Source organism: Sus scrofa, chromosome 15 (genome assembly GCF_054392235.1).
Source record: "Sus scrofa isolate SSC_HxYL_T2T_F1_AM1 chromosome 15, Sscrofa_HxYL_maternal_Yorkshire_Landrace_v2.0, whole genome shotgun sequence".
Classification (NCBI taxonomy): Eukaryota; Metazoa; Chordata; class Mammalia; order Artiodactyla; family Suidae; genus Sus; species Sus scrofa.
In genome coordinates this window covers 88,830,336-88,848,404 of record NC_139397.1, presented here as the reverse complement: position 1 = coordinate 88,848,404, position 18,069 = coordinate 88,830,336, and the positions used below count along the sequence as shown (strand labels likewise).

The following is an 18,069-nucleotide window of genomic DNA, read 5'->3' as shown; positions in this document are numbered from 1 at the left end:
CATACATAATAATGGTAAAAACTCAAATGATGCAAAAGGATATGCCGGGTGAAGAGGCAGAAGGGAACATTTTTTTCTTCACTGCTGATGGTGGAAGCTAAACATTTCGGCCTCTCTCAGCCCAGTGATGTATCCCATTGGTGTGTTTGGAGGGAGAAACTGGGCATGTGTGGCCCAGCCCCCTCCCTTCCCTTTCTCTGGGATCTGGCCTGCTACTGAGAGAGGTACTCTTGGTCAGTGGCTGTGTGAGGGAGGAAGGCGCTGGTCATCCTTGCTGGGGACAGGACAGGTAAGTCTTGTTTGAATCCAGGGGTCAGTTCATCAAGGAAGGCTGCCAGTTCACCATTTAAATCACATTCTCAAATGTCATCCTCATAAGGTGTCCGGGTGATGTTTTGAGCCCCCTCTGTACCTACTGGTCTTATCCCTAAGTCAGTTTAGAACTAGGGAGAGGGAGAGGGGTAATATTTATTGGATTTTTTTAAATTACACAGCACAGTGAGAAAGCAGTCCTCTTCTTATCCCGGTCACTGAAATCCTTCTGGAAATGCTCCATGCATAATGCAGATCTATCTAGAAATGTGTATGTGAACCTCCTTTTTATGTTCAACAGTGATGAATGCTCAATTTTCTATGAGCTTCTTCCACTTCATGTAATTTTTTGTTTGTTTTGGGGTTTTTTTTTTGGTCTTTTTGTCTTTTGAGGCTGCACCTGTGGCATATGGAGGTTTCCAGGCTAGGGGTCCAATCGGAGCTATAGCCGCTGCCCTACACCACAGCCACAGCAATGCTGGATTCTTAACCCACTGAGCAAGGCCAGGGACTGAACCTGCATCCGCATGGATGCTAGTTGGGTTCATTAACCACTGAGCCATGACAGGAACTCTTTGTTTTTTGGGTTTTGGTTTGTTTGTTTGTTTGTTTTTGCTTTTTAAGGCTGCACCTGCAGCATATGGAAATTCCCAGGCTAGGGATCTAATCAGAGCTACAGCTGCAGGCCTACGCCATAGCCATAGCAATGTGGGATCCAAAAGGCATCTTCGACCTATACCACAGCCCACCACAACACCGGATCCTTAGCCCACTGAGCTAGGCCAGGGATCAAACGCAAGTCCTCATGGATACTAATTGGGTTTGTTACCACTGAGCCATGACAGGAACCCCATTTCTATATTTTGATGATCTGTTTGATATTTGCTGTTGGCTACATGATATTCCAAAATACAGATGCTATATTGATTTTAGAACCAGAAGGAATAAATGTGCCTCCATTTGAGTACCATACCCTAACAAACAGTGAGAAACTGTGAAGTTCTGCTGGTGGCCAACCAGGCTAGCAACTGCTTGCCATGCCTTTTTCTCTACATAGCAGTGGCGTATCACGTGTCTCAGGTGATGAGAGTTGGTCTTTGGTGATGGAGAGAACACTGGAAATCTTTGTAGGGACATGCTTTTCAGAGAACCTATTGCTGAAATTTAATCAAGAATTTTAAGCTGAATGTTAGCTAAAATGTACCTTTAGGGCAGTTAGTCGTAATTGTTAGGAAGGAACTTCTTGGTATTGACATCCATGTTATTCTGAAATGTTTGTATGAATGTGTGTATTTTTAAAAGGAGCTATCTTAGTGCAGCTGTAATAGTACAAGTATTTTCTGTATTATATTCTGTGCAAGAGTTGCTGAGTCTGGATGAGCTTCCCATTCTACCAAATTCAATGCATTTGGACATCTTTCATGGGTTGTTATTCCCTGAGCAGCTTTAGGTCTTGCCAGAATGTTTTCCAAGGTGCTGGCATTGCTTCTATAACTCAGACCTCACATGAATGATGTTTAATGGGTAACTTAACCCCTAATCTTTATGTTGGGTGTCTTTACAAGATAAGAACCAGTCGGAGTTCCCACGATGGTGCAGCAGAAACAAATCCGACTAGAAACCATGAAGTTGAGGGTTCGATCCCTGGCCTTGCTCAGTGGGTTAAGGATGTGGCATTGCTGCGAGCAGTGGTGTAGGTCGCAGACACGGCTAGGATCTGTTGTTGCTGTGGCTCTGGCATAGGCTGGCAGCTACAGCTCCGATTAGACCCCTAGCCTGGGAACCTCCATATGCTGCAGGACAAAAAGACAACAACAACAACAAAAAGATAAGAACCAGTCTACAGTATGTATTAAGTTATGCTAGTTCCTAGCATCTAGTTATTTTTCATTTTATTGTCCTTTCTGTTCAACTCTCTTCATATTTCATTTGGAGACATTAACATATTCTGTTACCAAACCCCATTTTTTAAAAGTATGATTGAAGTATAGTTGATTTACAATGTTGTGATAATTTCTGTGGGACAACAAAGTGATTCAATTATATGTGTATACACATCCATTCTTTTTGGGGTTCTTTTCCATATAAACCATCACAGACTGTTGGATGCTCTTGTTGGTGCTCTTTTGCTAGCTCATTTGCTTTTTTTGTTTGTTTGCTTATTTGTTTGTTTGTTTTTGCTTTTTAGGGCCATACCAGTGGCATATGGAGGTTCCCAGGCTATGAGCCTAATTGGAGCTACAGGTGTCAGCCTACACCACAGCCACAACAGCAATGCTGGATCTGAGCTTCATCTGCCGTCTACACCACAGCTCACAACAACACCGGATCCTTAACCCACTGAGCCTGGCCAGGGATCGAACCCACAACCTCATGGTATCCACTGCACCACAATGGGAGCTCTGCCTTTTGTTTTTCAATACCAGTAGTGAGGCTGCTGGTTTTAGTGTATCAGTCAGGCTTCAAGCAGTGAAACAAAGCCATTTGGAGATATATGAAGAGATGTATTGTAAGGAATTGGCTTACATAGTTATGGGGGTAGGCTAGGCAAGTCCGAAGTCCATAGAGACTGGCGATCAGGAAGGGCAGGTACGGCCAAAGCTGTTGTCCACAGGTGGAGTTCCTTCTTCAGGCCTTTCAACTGATTGAATCAGGCCCACGCAGATTATCAAAGATAATTTCCCTTGTTTAAAGTCAGTTCCATTCACCATTTTTACCAGGCCTTCACAGCAGCATCTAGATATGTGTTTGATGGAATAACTGTGGACAGTAGCATAGCCACATTGACACCTAAACCTCTGACCATCACAGTGGGTCTCATTGTTGGCTTGTTAGAATTCTTCTGGTTCCCATGGTCGGTTCTGTTGCCTGCCTGGAACTGTATGCAGTGGGCTGTGTGTACTTGGCTTTGTTCTCTTCTTTCTCATTTCCAAACCGCCTTCCCCTGCAATAAAGTGAACTTGGTGGCTTATTGCTATACCAGAGCATCTTCGGGTCTGCTCCACTGCCAAACATTTGTTTTCTCTTTTCTCGCTTTGGTTTTACATGACGTGTGGTTTCTCGTCTGTGTTATTTGTCTTAGCAGGACAGAACATTCCCATTGTTTGCTTTATTAGCTAATGTCACAGATCAGCTTGGCACCCATTCCAGCAGGAGCTTTTGCTCTAAAGACAGTAGTTGCAAAATTGGATGCTACTTTCTTGGCTTCTAGCTGTTGTCATTGTTCTTTGTCTTCCTAACTTGGGGAAATGCCATCTTGGAGGTTTGATAGGACTAGCACAGAATAAAAAATCTAATTGCTTACCCTTGTTTTGTGCCGCTTCTTCAGAAGAGTGCCCTTCCAGGTTCCAGAACAATCTCTTTCAAGGCATTACCCCTTCATGTTGGATTTCCAAAGTTGCAAAGTGCCATTATCATTATCTGAAGAGCAACATTTATCAAATTTAATTCTTTAATGTTAGAAAATGTTAAGGCATTATAAGGAAGTAGCTACAAGTGTGTCCTTCACTGAACTAGCCCAGTGTTTTGAATTGTTATTATTGAATTATAAGTCTTTGCTTCTCTAGATGTTTTTCTAATTGCCTACTGCACATTTTAATACTCTCATTCCTTTTCTGGTCCTTTTACAGTCTAGAAAAAGGGGATGTCAAATTTTAGCAGAACTAGATAAGCATTGACTCTCAAGAGGATTAAAAAAAGTTAATGCAAATCACTGGCAAAAAGGTCCAAGATTTCACTGTAACCACTTATCTAGAATTGATAGAAATGGACTTTTTTCTTCTTGGTATTTTAATGAGTAATAACATCGTCAGAAGGAAAAAAAAATGTAAGTATATATTAAAATATAGTGTTTCAGATGCCCTGAAAATCCAGTCAGAAAACTCTGATGAAGAAGCTTAGTAGAGCCTATTAACCATCATGGGAAGAGGTATCAAATGCGACCTACTAGTTTTTAAAGAATTACTAACTATACAAAAATGGAAATGAAGTGCAATAAATAGCCTCATCACCACCCTTATTCTGATTATCTGTTGCTGTGTAATGAATCATCCTAAATTTAGCAGCTTCAGACAATACCAGTCATTTTGATAAACTGCTATGGGTTAGGGGCTAGGGGAAGCCTTGGCAGGCTGGTTTCTGGTCTCATACAGCTGCAGTCAGATGGTCAGGCCTTTTCTTCGTGGGGCCTCGTCAAGGCTGCCTGGCAGCCTGGAGGCCTCAGGGCAGTTGGTCTGCTTATACAGTGGCTGCAGGCATCCAGTGAGCAAGGTGGAAATCACATCACCTTTTCTGACCTGGCCTTGGAAGCCACACTGTATGGTTTCTTGGTTCTAGGCAAGGCGCAAACCCACCTGGGTTTAAGGAGAGGACACTGGTTGCCATCTCTTGATGGCATAGGGCAGGAAATACTGTTATGGGTATCTTTGGGAAAACGACTGGCCATGATCTACCCTCTGACCACAATAAATTCACATCTCTCCCACATGCAAAATATATGGCTGCTATTCCAAGGCCCTCCAAAAGTCTCATGCCAATATGGTTTCAGGCTCAGGCTCAGCCTCAGTCAAGGGCCTTGCCATCTAATCATCTGCCTGACACATATCTATAACACAGCAAGAGGACAAGCTTCTTAAAGGCCTACTCCAAAGGGTGAAAACGAGTTGTGGAACTGGGCTATTTGCTTTCCTGTTCCGCTTTTCTCTGTAGCTCTGGGTTCTACTTTTTAAGTGACCCTTCCTTTTCCATAAGAAAGAGCCAGCATCTGCTCCTGAGTAGCCTTCTCTGATTGCTTCCTGCCCATAAAAGTCTGGGGATCCAGATGCTCTTTTCATCTTTTCCTCTCCCTCTTTTAGTCTAACCTGGCAGTAGTACAAATATCTAAAATACTTTTGAGTTTTCCATGAATCTTGTTGGGTTCATGCCATTAGACCAGAGCTATGACCTTAAGATGCTTTGTCTACCTCAGGCTCCAGGTGACACTGCTGAGCGACAGAGCCTTTAAGATTTTCAGAAGCCTTATTATTATTATTATTATTATTATTTTTGCCATTTCTTGGGCTGCTCCCGCGGCACATGGATGTTCCCAGGCTAGGAGTCTAATTGGAGCTGTAGCCGCCAGCCTATGCCAGAGCCACAGCAACGTGGGATCTGAGACACGTCTGCAACCTACACCACAGCTCACGGCAATGCTGGATCCTTAACCCACTGAGCAAGGTTGGGAATTGAACCCGAGTCCTCATGGATATTAGTCAGGTTGTTTACCACTGAGCCACGATGGCAACTCCCAAGAATTTTATTTTAAGCCGACATTCGCGTGCTAACATTAAAAAGAATCCATTTGCAGCACCATGGATGGAACTAGAGACTCATACTAAGTGAAGTAAGTCAGAAAGAGAAAGACAGATACCATATGATATCACTTATGTCTGAAATCTAATATATGGCACAAATGAACCTTTCCACAGAAAAGAAAGTCATGGACTTGGAGAATAGACTCGTGGTTGCCAAGGCGGGGGGAGAAGGGAGTGGGATGGATTGAGAGTTTGGGGTTGATAGATGCAAACTACTGCCTTTGGAATGGATAAGCAATGAGATCCTGCTCTGCGATCATAGCACTCGGAACTATGCCTAGTCACTTACAATGAAGCATTGATAATGTGCGAAACAAGAATGTATACATGTTATGTGTGACTGGGTCACCTTGCTATACAGTAGAAAATTGAGAGAACACTGTAAACCAGCTATAAGGGAAAAAATAAAAACCATTATAAAATTTTTAAAAAATCAAAAAAAAAAAAAAAAAGAGAGAATCAAGAGCATCCACTTCAGGAAGAATCAGAAGCTCTGGCAGCACTGTGGCTGCAGTCAGCTCATGCTGGACACTCTCTTTAGGGGGGCAGGTCCTGTCCAGACCACCCAGGTCCTCACTGTGGTTGCTTTCCATCCTACCTGGCTCCTGCAGGCCTTTGAATTGGTCATTCTTACTGTACAAGTTCTTCACATTTATTCCTAGCTATTTCCTTAAACCCAACCCCTGGACCAGCCCCAGTGCCTCGTGACACAGCAGAACTTGATAAGTTCTAACCTTCCTATTGAGTGGAACAACTTCTCTACTTCTTCTGCCTGGTGAGCTCGATGGATGGTCGTTCTCTCCTCTGAAGTCTCATAGTATTTGTATTTTTGTCATAGCATTCACATTTTATTTTATTTAAAATTTCTTTTTTCCTTTTTAGGGCCACACCTGTGGCATATGGAAGTTCTCAGGCTAGAGGATGAATCAGAGCTGCAGCTGCTGGCCTACACCACAGCCACAGCAATGTGGGATCTGAGCTGCACCTGTGACCTGCACCGTAGCTTGGGGCAATGGGGGATCTTTAACCCACTGAGTGAGGCCAGGGATTGAACCCAAATCCTCATGGAGACTACACTGGGTTCTTAACCTGCTGAGCCACAACGGGAACTCCAGCATTCACATTTTATTGAAATTATTTGCTTGAATGTCTGTCCACCTCTCTGGATTGTGAACTAGTCCAAGATGTGGGCTTTTATTTGTCTTTTGTCCAGAACTTGTTACCAAGGTAGGTATTAAATAAGACTTTGTTGACCTAATGAATAAATGTGTGATACTTTAACAAGGTTGAAGCTAGCTCTCTGCCCTAAAGGAGTATGCTGTTCAGTATGTCATCTGTTTAAATGCAACACAGAGTAGGATGATACAAAGGTGCAGGCAAAATACCAATGGGGAGAACTGGCAGAAGCCTCTTGGATTAGAAGAAAAGAGATAAGTAGAGAGAGAATGAGAAAGCCAGATCAGGCCATGATATGTATATACTACATATTTTAAAGGGTAGAGTTGTGAAAGTGAATATTTTATGCAAAACTGGATTGTGGGCATCTGATGGGATATGATGGCTAATAAGTCTTGAAAAAGTAATTTGGAGTGAGAATATGGAAAGACTGGAATGTTAAAGACTCTGAACTCATTCTCTAGGTAGTAGTGAACTTAGGCAGTAGTGAACTCCTGTCGGTTTGTTTTATTTTGATTTATTAATTTTTTTGAGAAACTGCTTATCTGTGACTAAGTGGCAGTATGAAGGATAAAATAGGCAAGAGTTTAGAGGCCAGAAGATTGATTAGCAGTTTTTTTTAATAGGAGAGACAAGAGATCAGTGTTGAAGGGGACCTGATCTAGCACAGTGGCAGCTGAGGAAGTAAAATTTGCAGAATACAGTTTGTGATAGATTTGGGTTGTGAGAAAGATGAAGTATATTCTTGCTAATAGCACCTGTCATGTCCTGAATGTTTATTGATATACCAGGCATCATGTTAGGAACTTTATATGACTGTGCCCTTTTGCCAAAATGACAGGGCTGAGGGAGTTTTGGAGTTTTTTTTTTTAACCCAAAATGGAGTTTTATTTTCAATGCTTTGTAGATGAACCAATTTATAGGAAATATGTGCGTTGTTACCCAGTGAATACTTAATGCAGAAAATCTACATGCATACATATGTACATAATATGTACAGTAGAAATAATACATTTATGTATATGTATCTTTTTCTTCTGGGAGTAGAAGGTACAGACAGAAATTTCATGTAGACTAGTTCCCATCTTTCACATTTTTCTTCTACTAAATATGCTATCAAATAATCAAGGTTCCAAGTCGTTATACAAAATGAGTAATTTTTCAATGACATTTATGGTTACCATTGATCTATTGTCCTATTAGTATTTATGGACAGTTTGAGAACCTAATTTCGTGCCTTCACTGGAAAGATCTATATTTCCATTTTGCAGAAAAATTATCAGGTATAAAATTTTTGATTCTGTTTATAGAATTTATCACACATTCCTAATTATAAGGGAAGCTTGAAAATAATATGATATTTTATTTTCCAATTCTAAAGATTAGAAATTTTTTTTCTAGTCAGTTGAGCGTATGAAACCTTCAGGGTCACAGATGAAATAAGAAAATATCTAATAATTTATTAGCATAATTATATGTAGCTATGCTCTATAACTTACTTTACAAAACATTTTTATTTAGAAATATACCATTTGTTTTCCTTTCTTTGTGTATCAAGCAATATTATTTAGGCTCTAACTTGCAGTATTGGCAGCAATCATCATAAAGCCAGTTGTCGTGTCACCTAACACAGGTTTTCAGAGGCCAGTTCATCTGCATTTAAACATATATTAGCTCTGTGTTTCCTCCTAGTGCTTTCATAACAAATGTTATTGAAAGCCGTGTATCAGTTTGATTAAGATATTAAGATCATTTTCTCCCCCAGTACTTGTAGTGGTATGCATTTGGCACATTGAAATCAACTAGTGTATTGCTTTTAAATGTGAAATTTGAGAGACTTGTAAAATAAAATCGAGATAATTTGCTTTTGTAGAGTAGTCATTTCCAGGAATAACTACTAAATTCATGTTAAATGTCATCAAGTTTTATAATGTTCCCATGAGCTGAGTCTTATGGTCAGCGGTGTGCTGGTAAAAGTTGAGAACTGCTGCTTAGGTAGTAAGGGGGAGCCCAAATCCTAATTTGTACTGTTTCCCAGTTTCCGTTGTGTATGCCTACTCTAGCCAATTAAGCGACCTGTGTGATGTCAGCTGTCTTGTGAACTTTCTGAAATGTTAGCACACCAGCCACGTCCACCCGGGAGGGGTTAACTAAGACAGGTGGTGCCAAGAAGTGTCAGGGTGAGGCTGTGGTGGAACGTTAAGCAATAGGCTGGAGGTGACGAGCTGGAACTTGATCAGATGTTCATATTCAACAGGGCATTTGGAAGACAAGACTAAGAATGAAGTGTCCAGGGCATTGGCTTCTGTGAGAGAAAAGAACCTGGAGAGTGTGTGTTCACATAGGGAGACAGTGTCTAGTGAGCTAAGAGCAAGTAGTGGACTCAGAGCAACTGTGTTTGTGCTAAAGACCAAGAATAAGGAACAGGAAGAGAGAAGGAAAAGAGAGAAAGAAGGAGGAGGGTTAGGAACACCGGTTTGGAGAGAAGGTAAACTAAAGAAGAATGGGTTTCAGCTGTGTATGTCTACAGGCTAACATCATGGCAACTGAGAGAACATTGAATTACACAATTGCGAAGTCATTAAATCTTGGAGTGAGAGAACACACAGCTTTGGTGGCCTAAGGGGGGCAGATAACATTGTGTATGAGAGTAAAGACTGAAGATGGACTGAGAAAGTCAGAGCAGCCATTGGAGATGATCTTTAGAAAAATGTTGACCGAGGAAAGAAGGGTGATCCTTAAGGAAGCAACAGAAACTGAACCCTCCCCCAATTTGGCCAGGAAAAGAAGTGTAGGAGAGACTTAAATGCATGCGCTTCTGATGGATGTAGAGGAGCCAGGGCTGGCTGGCTGTGTCTGGAAGGGGGTGAATGAGCATGATAGGAGGCATTGGTCTTCTAAAGGAGAAGGAATACATTTTCCTTACATGTTGGAAGGAAAGAAGCCTCAGGAGGTGAGGGTCTGAAGGCATTTATCAGCAATAGAAGGCTTGGAGTGTAAATTGGATGGACTTGGTCCTCTCAGGGTCATAGGTGAAGTTCTTGGGAGCGAGTGGGGCAGGACGAGGTGCAGCGTCCAGGGAGCACATTAGCGGGGGGCAGCCCTGGAGGTTGGGGTCAGACCCCTAGCCCTGTCACTCCCAGCTGTGTGAGCTTGAGCCAGTTGTTTACATCACTTCCCTGCGCCTCAGTTTTCCCTCTGAAAAACAGGAGAATAAAATGATTCCGAGCTCCCAGGGCTACTGTGAGAGTTAGATTAATTCATATGTTTCGAGTGCTCAGGTGTAGTAAGGATTGTTACCTGTGTAATACGCTGGAATCACAGGCTTCGGAGAGGGGATGGACCAAATGAGCTGGCACCGTACTTCTCAAACCTGCGTGTGAGGGTACGAATCACCAGGGATCTTGTTAGAAGCTGATCTTGCTGATCTAGTGGGGGTAGAGCATTTCTAACAAGCTCCAAGTGATGCTGTTGCTGCTCGTCCAGGAACCACACTTTGAGGGGCAGGATTGTAACAGGACTGATGCCCCAGCTAGGAGTGGCCAGTGATCACCTGTGACAGCACCAGGTGGCATGACTCCTCTCTCTTCAGGCTGAGCCCAGGGCTTTCCTCCAGGTGTGAGTTGGCCAGGAGTGGGCACGAAGGTGGGAGTGCTAATAAGAGCAGCATCAAGAGTGTCACCTGTGGGCGCTAGGCCTTATATGACCCAGGGGAAGCCGGGAGGTGCTGATGGAAGAAGCAGGAGCGGCTCGAGGACCCAAGAGCATGGTGAGGCCAGGAAGATGTGGGTGAAGGTGCCAGAGAGCTGGTGGGGACAGAAGGCGATGTCAGAGGATAAGCTATGGGGACAGTAAAATAGTTATTGCTGAAAACTTAGTCTGATTTCATTTTTTAATTGTTGATGATTTAGAGGGCTTTTTCTTGGCTTGCCTGTGCCCCAAGAACATTGTCAACAGCAATTGATTAGAAGCACTTTTCCTACTTCTGGTCGGTAGAACTCCTGGTAAGAGTTACTGGGTCTAGCTTTCTGTGGTGTCAGGATGTCCTTGGCAGGCCGACGAGAGATGGGTGGGCTTCCCAGTCACTTGGGTTCAGGCTGAGTGAACCTTTTGTCTGAGGGAGGGCATGGGGATTGAGGTGCAGGTTTCTCAGGGACCGAAAAACCTTCCAAGGAGATCCCAAAATCCTTCTCCAGGGAGAGAGTCATGAAGCCGTGGAAGGAGCTGGCAGGTGGGGCACACAGGATTGAGACAGCTTCTACGAAACTGTGGTCAATATTTCTTTGGGCCATATCTATCCTTTGTTCAGCAGTGTGACGGAGAAACACACTTCCATTTCTAACCATTTAATCCCCTGTTTGGCAAGTGCTACCGTTGGCTCTCTGGTACTTAGCCTTCTTATTCTGATGTCTGGGGCCTGGAGGCAACCAGAGATGTTATATGGAGATCCTGGATCCTGACATTTAGAGAAAGCTGCTGGTCAGGGGGGCAGCCCTGGGAAAATGGGTCAGACCACTCCGGGGACTGTGTCCCCATGGCAGCTCCGTGCTAGCTCTGCCTCTGACTTCTCACCCCAGGGCACAAGAACTGGCCAGGGAACCACTCTGTTGTGTCTATCTGACGAGCCTGACTCCTATTTTGGTGGGGCTCAGAACTTCATTTCTTTAATGGATTTTCATAAAAAAGCTGTTTCGAGGAAGGGAAGATCATATTACTCTCCTTTTTCAAGATATGGTACAAATAAAACTGCTCAATTGTATTTTATTCCCAGTTCTGGGGATAAATGTTATTGCATGTAAAACTTTGTCTAACCTCACTATTGCCAGCTCTGACCTGAGGAATTTGTGGGCATATGAGAACCTCTAGCTACCGAGGTACTTAAATTGAGCTCATTTCTCTGAGAAACATTGGGTTATCTTTTTAAACCCCTGACAGAGGGAAAAAAAAAATCTTACTCAACTGCCTCTTGGCTTTACTAATGGAGTAAACCATTTAATAGAATCAGAGCGATGAAACAGGAATGCAGTCAGAGTTCTGATCAGGGTAAGTAACTTCCCATCTAGTCATTGTAGGGATCAGGGGCGGGGCTAGGGAAGTCAAGGCTTTTACATGTCTTTTTTTTATTTTTTATTTTTTTTTTTTTGTCTTTTAACCATTCCTAGGGCCACTCTCACGGCATATGGAGGTTCCCAGGCAAGGGGTCGAGTCGGAGCCATAGCCGCCAGCCTATGCCACAGTCACAGCAAAGCTGGCTCCGAGCCTTGTCTGCAACCTCATGGCAAGCCAGATCCTTAACCCACTGAGCAAGGGCAGGGACCGAACCCGCAACCTCATGGTTCCTAATCGGATTTGTTAACCACTGAGCCATGACGGGAACTCCTTACATGTCTTTTTTTAAAGTGTCTTTTTTTTTTGTAGATTATTCTTCACTTCTTAAATTAAAAAAAACCTATTTGTTTAACCTATGTGAAACTTAGCTGCCCTGACTCTAAGAGCTAAGTTTCCTGTTAATCCCTACAAACTCCCCACAGTGATGTCACTTTGTAAAATTGCTCTCTGATCTCTTCTGTAGAGGTCAGTGTCACATAAATATACTATGAAACCTGGATTTCAAATAATGATGCTGTTTATTATTGGCTCTGATAAGCTGAGAGAATATTCTTAAGTAAATTTGTAGGATTTTTAAAAATTTTATTGGCATGTAATGACTTACAGTGTATTTGCTTTAGGTGTACAACACAGTAAATCAGTTATGCATATAGATATATCCATTCTTTTTTCCCATTTGGTTATTACAGACTATTGAGTATATTTTCCTGGGCTATACAGTAGGTCCTTGTTGTTTATATGTTTTATATACATTAGTGTGTGTATGTTCTTCCCATCCTCCTAATTTATTCCCTGTCCCAACCATGGCTTCCCCTGTGGTAGCCACAAGTTTGATTTTTTTTTTTTTAAATCTGTGAGTTTGTTTCTGTTTTGTAAATAAATTCTTTTGTGTCATTTCACTAGATTCCACATATAAGTGGTATATGATACTTGTCTTTCTCTGTTTGGCTTACTTCACTTAGTATAACAATCTCTAGTTCCATCCACGTTGCTTCATATGGCATTATTTTGTTCTTTTTTAAGGCTGAGTAATATTCCATTGTATGTAGTCTTATTCTTGCTATGCTTATACCAGTATTTTATACGACATAGGATTTTTAAAAAATATCCTTTGTCCTAATTTCTATGTTTATCAACAGATATTTATTCTTTAAAGACCCATCCTACACATTCTTTCAATGTCTGAGGCTATCATCCTAGACATTTTGCTTTATCTTTCTCTCTTCCAGCATATAAAACTAAGAGGAAGGAGACAGGATTCTGAAATAAAATAGAAATAGAAGATGACATTTTATTGTCTGTAGTTGGATCACAGTTGTAGAAACAAAACCGAAGAGATTTTGTAAATATAGAGCGAGAGGAAAAAGAGCATATAAACTAAATGTTAGGGTGTGAAGTGGCACTATCTCTATTTTCAGAAAGAGATTTCCGTAGTGTTGTTGTTGTTGTTGTTGTTGTTGTTTTTGGTGTCTTTTCTAGGGCTGCACCTGCGGCATGTGGAGGTTCCCAGGCTAGGGGTCTAATTGGAGCTGTAGCCGACGGCTTACACCACAGCCACAACAACGTAGAACCCGAGCTGTGTCTGCGACCTACACCACAGCTAACGGCAACGCCAGATCCTCAACTGAGCAAGGCCAGGGATAGAACCCGCAACCTCCTGGTTCCTAGTCTGATTCCTTAACCACTGAGCCACGATGGGAACTCCCTGTGGTGTGATTTTTGAATGCATAATTGTTAAAATACTAGATCAACAGCTATGCTGGGGTTTTGCAGTTTGAATAAAAGTAGAGTTTTGTTCTGTTTATGATGCATGATTTTACTTGTCTTCTCATTTCTTTGTTAATAGTGTGCTTTGTAGTAGACGTGGCTTTAAATGCTTTCTTTTAATGTAGCCATTAACAGATTTTCCTCTGTGTTGCTCTCCTCATGATTAGTGTTGCTAAGAAAATAATTAATTTTATTGTATACGTCAACAGAAAATTTTCTCTTACTTTATCCATTTCTTTGTAGCTTTAAAATGAGCAATCTGTTCTAAAAATCCTGAAGTGCATTTCAGCATTTTTCTATGGTACTTTGCCAGTATCTACAAGCATCATTAAAATCACTATCATTAAATAGGTCTTTCCAATGACTCAAAATGCAAGTGGAAGAAATATCTTATGCCGAGCACAAAAGGGGTTTACTAAGTGCTAAGTGTTTAAAAGGGGAATTAGTTAAAAAATGTTCTTTAAAGTGGAAAAAGAAGCTTTTTTTTCCCCCCCAAAAATGAAGCACAACTCTTGGCCAATATGAATAAAAACTTTTCGCTTGCTTTTTTTTCCACTTTGTGTGTTGGAGCTCAAGCCAGGCTTACTTGTACAGGTTCCACGTGGTAATGCCTTCAAATCGAACCCAGCCCCAGACCTGCACTGCATATGGCTTCACCTTGACCCTACAAGAATAAATGCTGACTTTACATCTAAATTCTGTGGTATTTCCCTTGGGACTCATGAACTTACCTCAGCATAACTGAATGGCTTCTATTGTGGAAAATAGTATTTCTTTACATCATAGTCTTCCAAAGTCTTCACAGAACATTTTCTAGACAGCTACCTTTTCAGTTTTCCTTCAATGGCATAGGAAGACTCGAATTTGAATGAGAGTCTGAAGGCTTTTTTCTCACCTTCCTTTTGTTTTTATACTTGTGTGGGCCTTTGTTGTCCCATCTGAAAAATGAGTGAACTTGACCAGACAGATTTTAAGCCCCCTTTACTCTTGGGGTTTCTCAGTCAGTGGACCACTGGCTGTTGCATTCACATCATCTTCACCTGCTACATTGCCGTGTTTAATCATTTCTCAGTTCTTTTTTTGTCATTTGTCTTTTTAGGGCCGCACCCTTGGCATATGGATGTTGTCAGGCTAGGGGCTGAATCAGAGCTGTAGCTGCTGGCCTGCACCACAGCCACAGCAATGCCAGATCTGAACTGCTCCTGCAGCCTACACCACAGCTCATGGCAATGCAGGATCCTTAACCCACTGAGCAAGGCCAGGGATCAAACCCACATCTTCATGTTCGTTAACCACTAAGCCACAACGGGAACTCAGTCCATTTTTTTAGGGAAATTACTGGTCAGAGGCTCATTATTCTCAGTCATCCTATCTGTTTAAAAATTTTGCCTTTTCAATCCCATGGACACTTGGAAAGCCTACCCTAGTTCAAAAAATTTTTTAAATAATTGCAGAGGATTGTTGTAATTTGTTTGGATCATCTGGCATGGCTGCTGATTATCTTGCTGTGTTCCTAGCAATCTTGCGAAGCTCAAAAGTACTCTAAGGTGTGTTAAGAATAGTCTCGATGTTGTTTTGTTTTGCTCAAGTACGTTGAGCAGAATCCTGGGAAAACAATTGTGATGTTAGGTTCTGAAAAAGAGCAAGGTGGCAACGGAGGGTACTTGTTTTTTGGGTTAAATTTTAGCTGGCTGATGCTCTAGTCTGGTATGCTTCTTAGGCAGCCCGAGTGCTCTGCCTTCCTGCAGTCAGCAGTCTGCTGCTTGCATGCATTTCCTTAAGCGCTTTTGAAACCTCCCATGTGGCCTTTGGTGTGTAGTGATGAACAAAGTGTTAACTGAAGCCAGAGTGAAAAAGGGGGCTTGATCCTTCATGGCTGACATGTGCGGTATTCTCCTAAAATATTTCATTCTATAGGAGTATAGTGGTACATTTCAAGAACACATTATCTTTGGAAGGAGGATGAGTGTGGGAGTCTGGAGGCTATGTGGTCTTTTGAGGGTATTACGTGCTGGGTATCACAACCACTCAGGTTATCTTCAGAGTGGTAAATGCTGTGTAACCCAAGTAGCAGCACCTACGAACACTAGTCACATTCGATTGGTGAAGAATTGGGTGGTTTTGTTTTGCTTCAGGTAAGAAGAGTTCCAGGGTCAAGCGGTCACCTTCATAAAACCGAAGACGGTGACTGGGAGTGGAGTGACGACGAGATGGATGAAAAAAGTGAAGAAGGGAAAGCAGCTTTTTCTCAAGAAAAGGTCAGTGACATTGATGATGATTGCCTAACCTGTGTAAGTTTTGTTTTGGTGTCTTTTGGGGTGTGTGTGTGTTTTAACACGTGTCTAATTGTTTTTCAGTCACGAAGAGTAAAAGAAGAAAACCCAGAGGTGAGTGGTGGTTATTTTTTTATTCCCCACTGCTCCCCTCCCCCACCCCCATCAGTATCAGAGGCTGATCCCTTTGGGGGAGAAGCTTCAAAATTGTGTTCTCCTGGTGTAGAAAAAAAAAGAAATGGCTCATAGACTTTGCAGACCTTGCTGCTCTCTGATTCACTTTGGAGCAGTGTATATTGAGGCAGATTCAGATTCCTTTTACTCTCTGAGCCTCAGTCCTCTCCTCTACAAATGGGAGTGATTGCAGTACTTACTAAGTTGCTGTGAGGATTGATACAGGCATATACACAAAGCTACTCATTGAGTTCTTGCACAAATTACTCACTTAATCTTAACTCTTAGTGTTACTGTCACTTAGAAAACATAACAGACATACAAAAATTCCTTCTAGATTTTTAGTTTACTGTGAAGCAAGGTATTAAAAGTGCTAGGTTGGATCTGTCGGTCTTGATTTTTACATCATCTGGGTAACTTAGTAGGCAAGGAGCCTTCTTTCATCAGCTTCCATTTGAGAACTGGTTGTCTTCTGATTAACTTTATTTCCTCCATTGGTTAATTATCCTAATGACTAATGATGACTATAGTTCAGAGGACTCGCTAATTCTCCTGGAGGAAGTTTGAGCATATCTAAATAGCTCCAAATATTTTACAGACCTAGTAATTAATGCGTACCTTGATAAATTCTCATTTCTCATTTCATTCTTAAGAAAGCAGAAGACTTTGGGCAACAAATGATGACCACCCCAACTATTCTTTCAGTTCAAAGACATTTCCTTACAATTAAATGGAGTAAATATTATCATTCTGCTTTAAGTGGCAATAACCAGCTGGACCATCTAAGAAGAAAACAGAGCCACAAGCCACTCCTTCCCCGTCATGCCTCCCTTTGCTCCCTTCTCTTTTTGTCCTCATGCCTCATTGATAGGCCTTTCCTAGGGACTTTTCAGCCCGCCTGTCTCCTATTGGTAACTCTCCTTCAGATCCTGTTTCCTCCTATATTTATCATATGAATTAATCTTTCCATTTAATACATAAAATGTAAGCTTTGCTTGAGGAAGTTACAAGGATGGTGATGAGCTCCACAGTAGGACACATTGGCTACAGACATTTCCTGCTGGGTTTTTAGAATGATCTTAACCTGCTATGAGCTCTGCCTTCTGTTGGCCACCTTTCTTGCTTTATCTAGAGTGATGTGCAGAGCAAAGTTTTTCATCTACTACCCCTTTAAATTTTTTTTTATTATTTAATCCCCCCTTTTGTAATTGACTTTTTAGTTGATTTACAATGTTTTGTTAGTTTCTGGTGTACAGCAGAGTGATTCAGTTATATATACATATACATTTTTTTTTTCAGATTCTTTTCCCTTAAAGATTATCACAAAATAGTGCATACAGTTTACCTGGACAATACATTAGGTCCTTGTTGATTATCTATTTTATACATAATAATGTGTATTATGTTAGTCCAAAACTCCTAATTTATCCCTCTCCACTTTCTGCTTTGGTAACCAGAAGTTTGTTTTCTGTATCTGTGGGTCTATTTCTGTTGTATATATAAGTTCATTGGTATCATATTTTTAAATTCCACATATAAGCGATATCATATTGATAGTGTCTTTGTCTGGCTTACATAGTATGATAATATGCAATTATCCTAAAAATGGCATTATTTCATTCTTTTTTATGGCTGCATAATATTCTGTTATATAAATAGACTACTTTGTCTGTTCATCTGTTAATGGGCATTTAAGTTGCTTCCATATCTTGGTTATTGTAAACAGTGTTGCCGTGAACACTGGAGTACCTGTGTCTTTTTTTTGTCTTTTTTTTGTTGTTGTTGTTGTTGTTGTTGTTGTTGTTGCTATTTCTTGGGCTGCTCCCGCGGCATATGGAAGTTCCCAGGCTAGGGGTTGAATCGGAGCTGTAGCCACCGGCCTACGCCAGGGCCACAGCAACTCGGGA

The 18,069-nt window shown here is 41.6% G+C and overlaps 1 protein-coding gene across 2 annotated transcripts in view; it reads left to right on the top strand.

Annotated features, from left to right (window-relative positions):
• Positions 1-18,069, top strand: part of STK39 (serine/threonine kinase 39) — a 310,330-nt gene that overhangs the window by 167,617 nt on the left and 124,644 nt on the right. For both annotated transcript variants that reach the window (XR_014829495.1, XM_003133454.7), the window contains exons 11-12: positions 15,851-15,973; positions 16,073-16,102. Coding sequence is in view for 1 of the 2 variants with exons in the window: in XM_003133454.7 (XP_003133502.3) it covers positions 15,851-15,973; positions 16,073-16,102 (153 nt within the window). In the remaining variant the exon portion in view is untranslated. The remainder of the gene's footprint in view (positions 1-15,850; positions 15,974-16,072; positions 16,103-18,069) is intronic.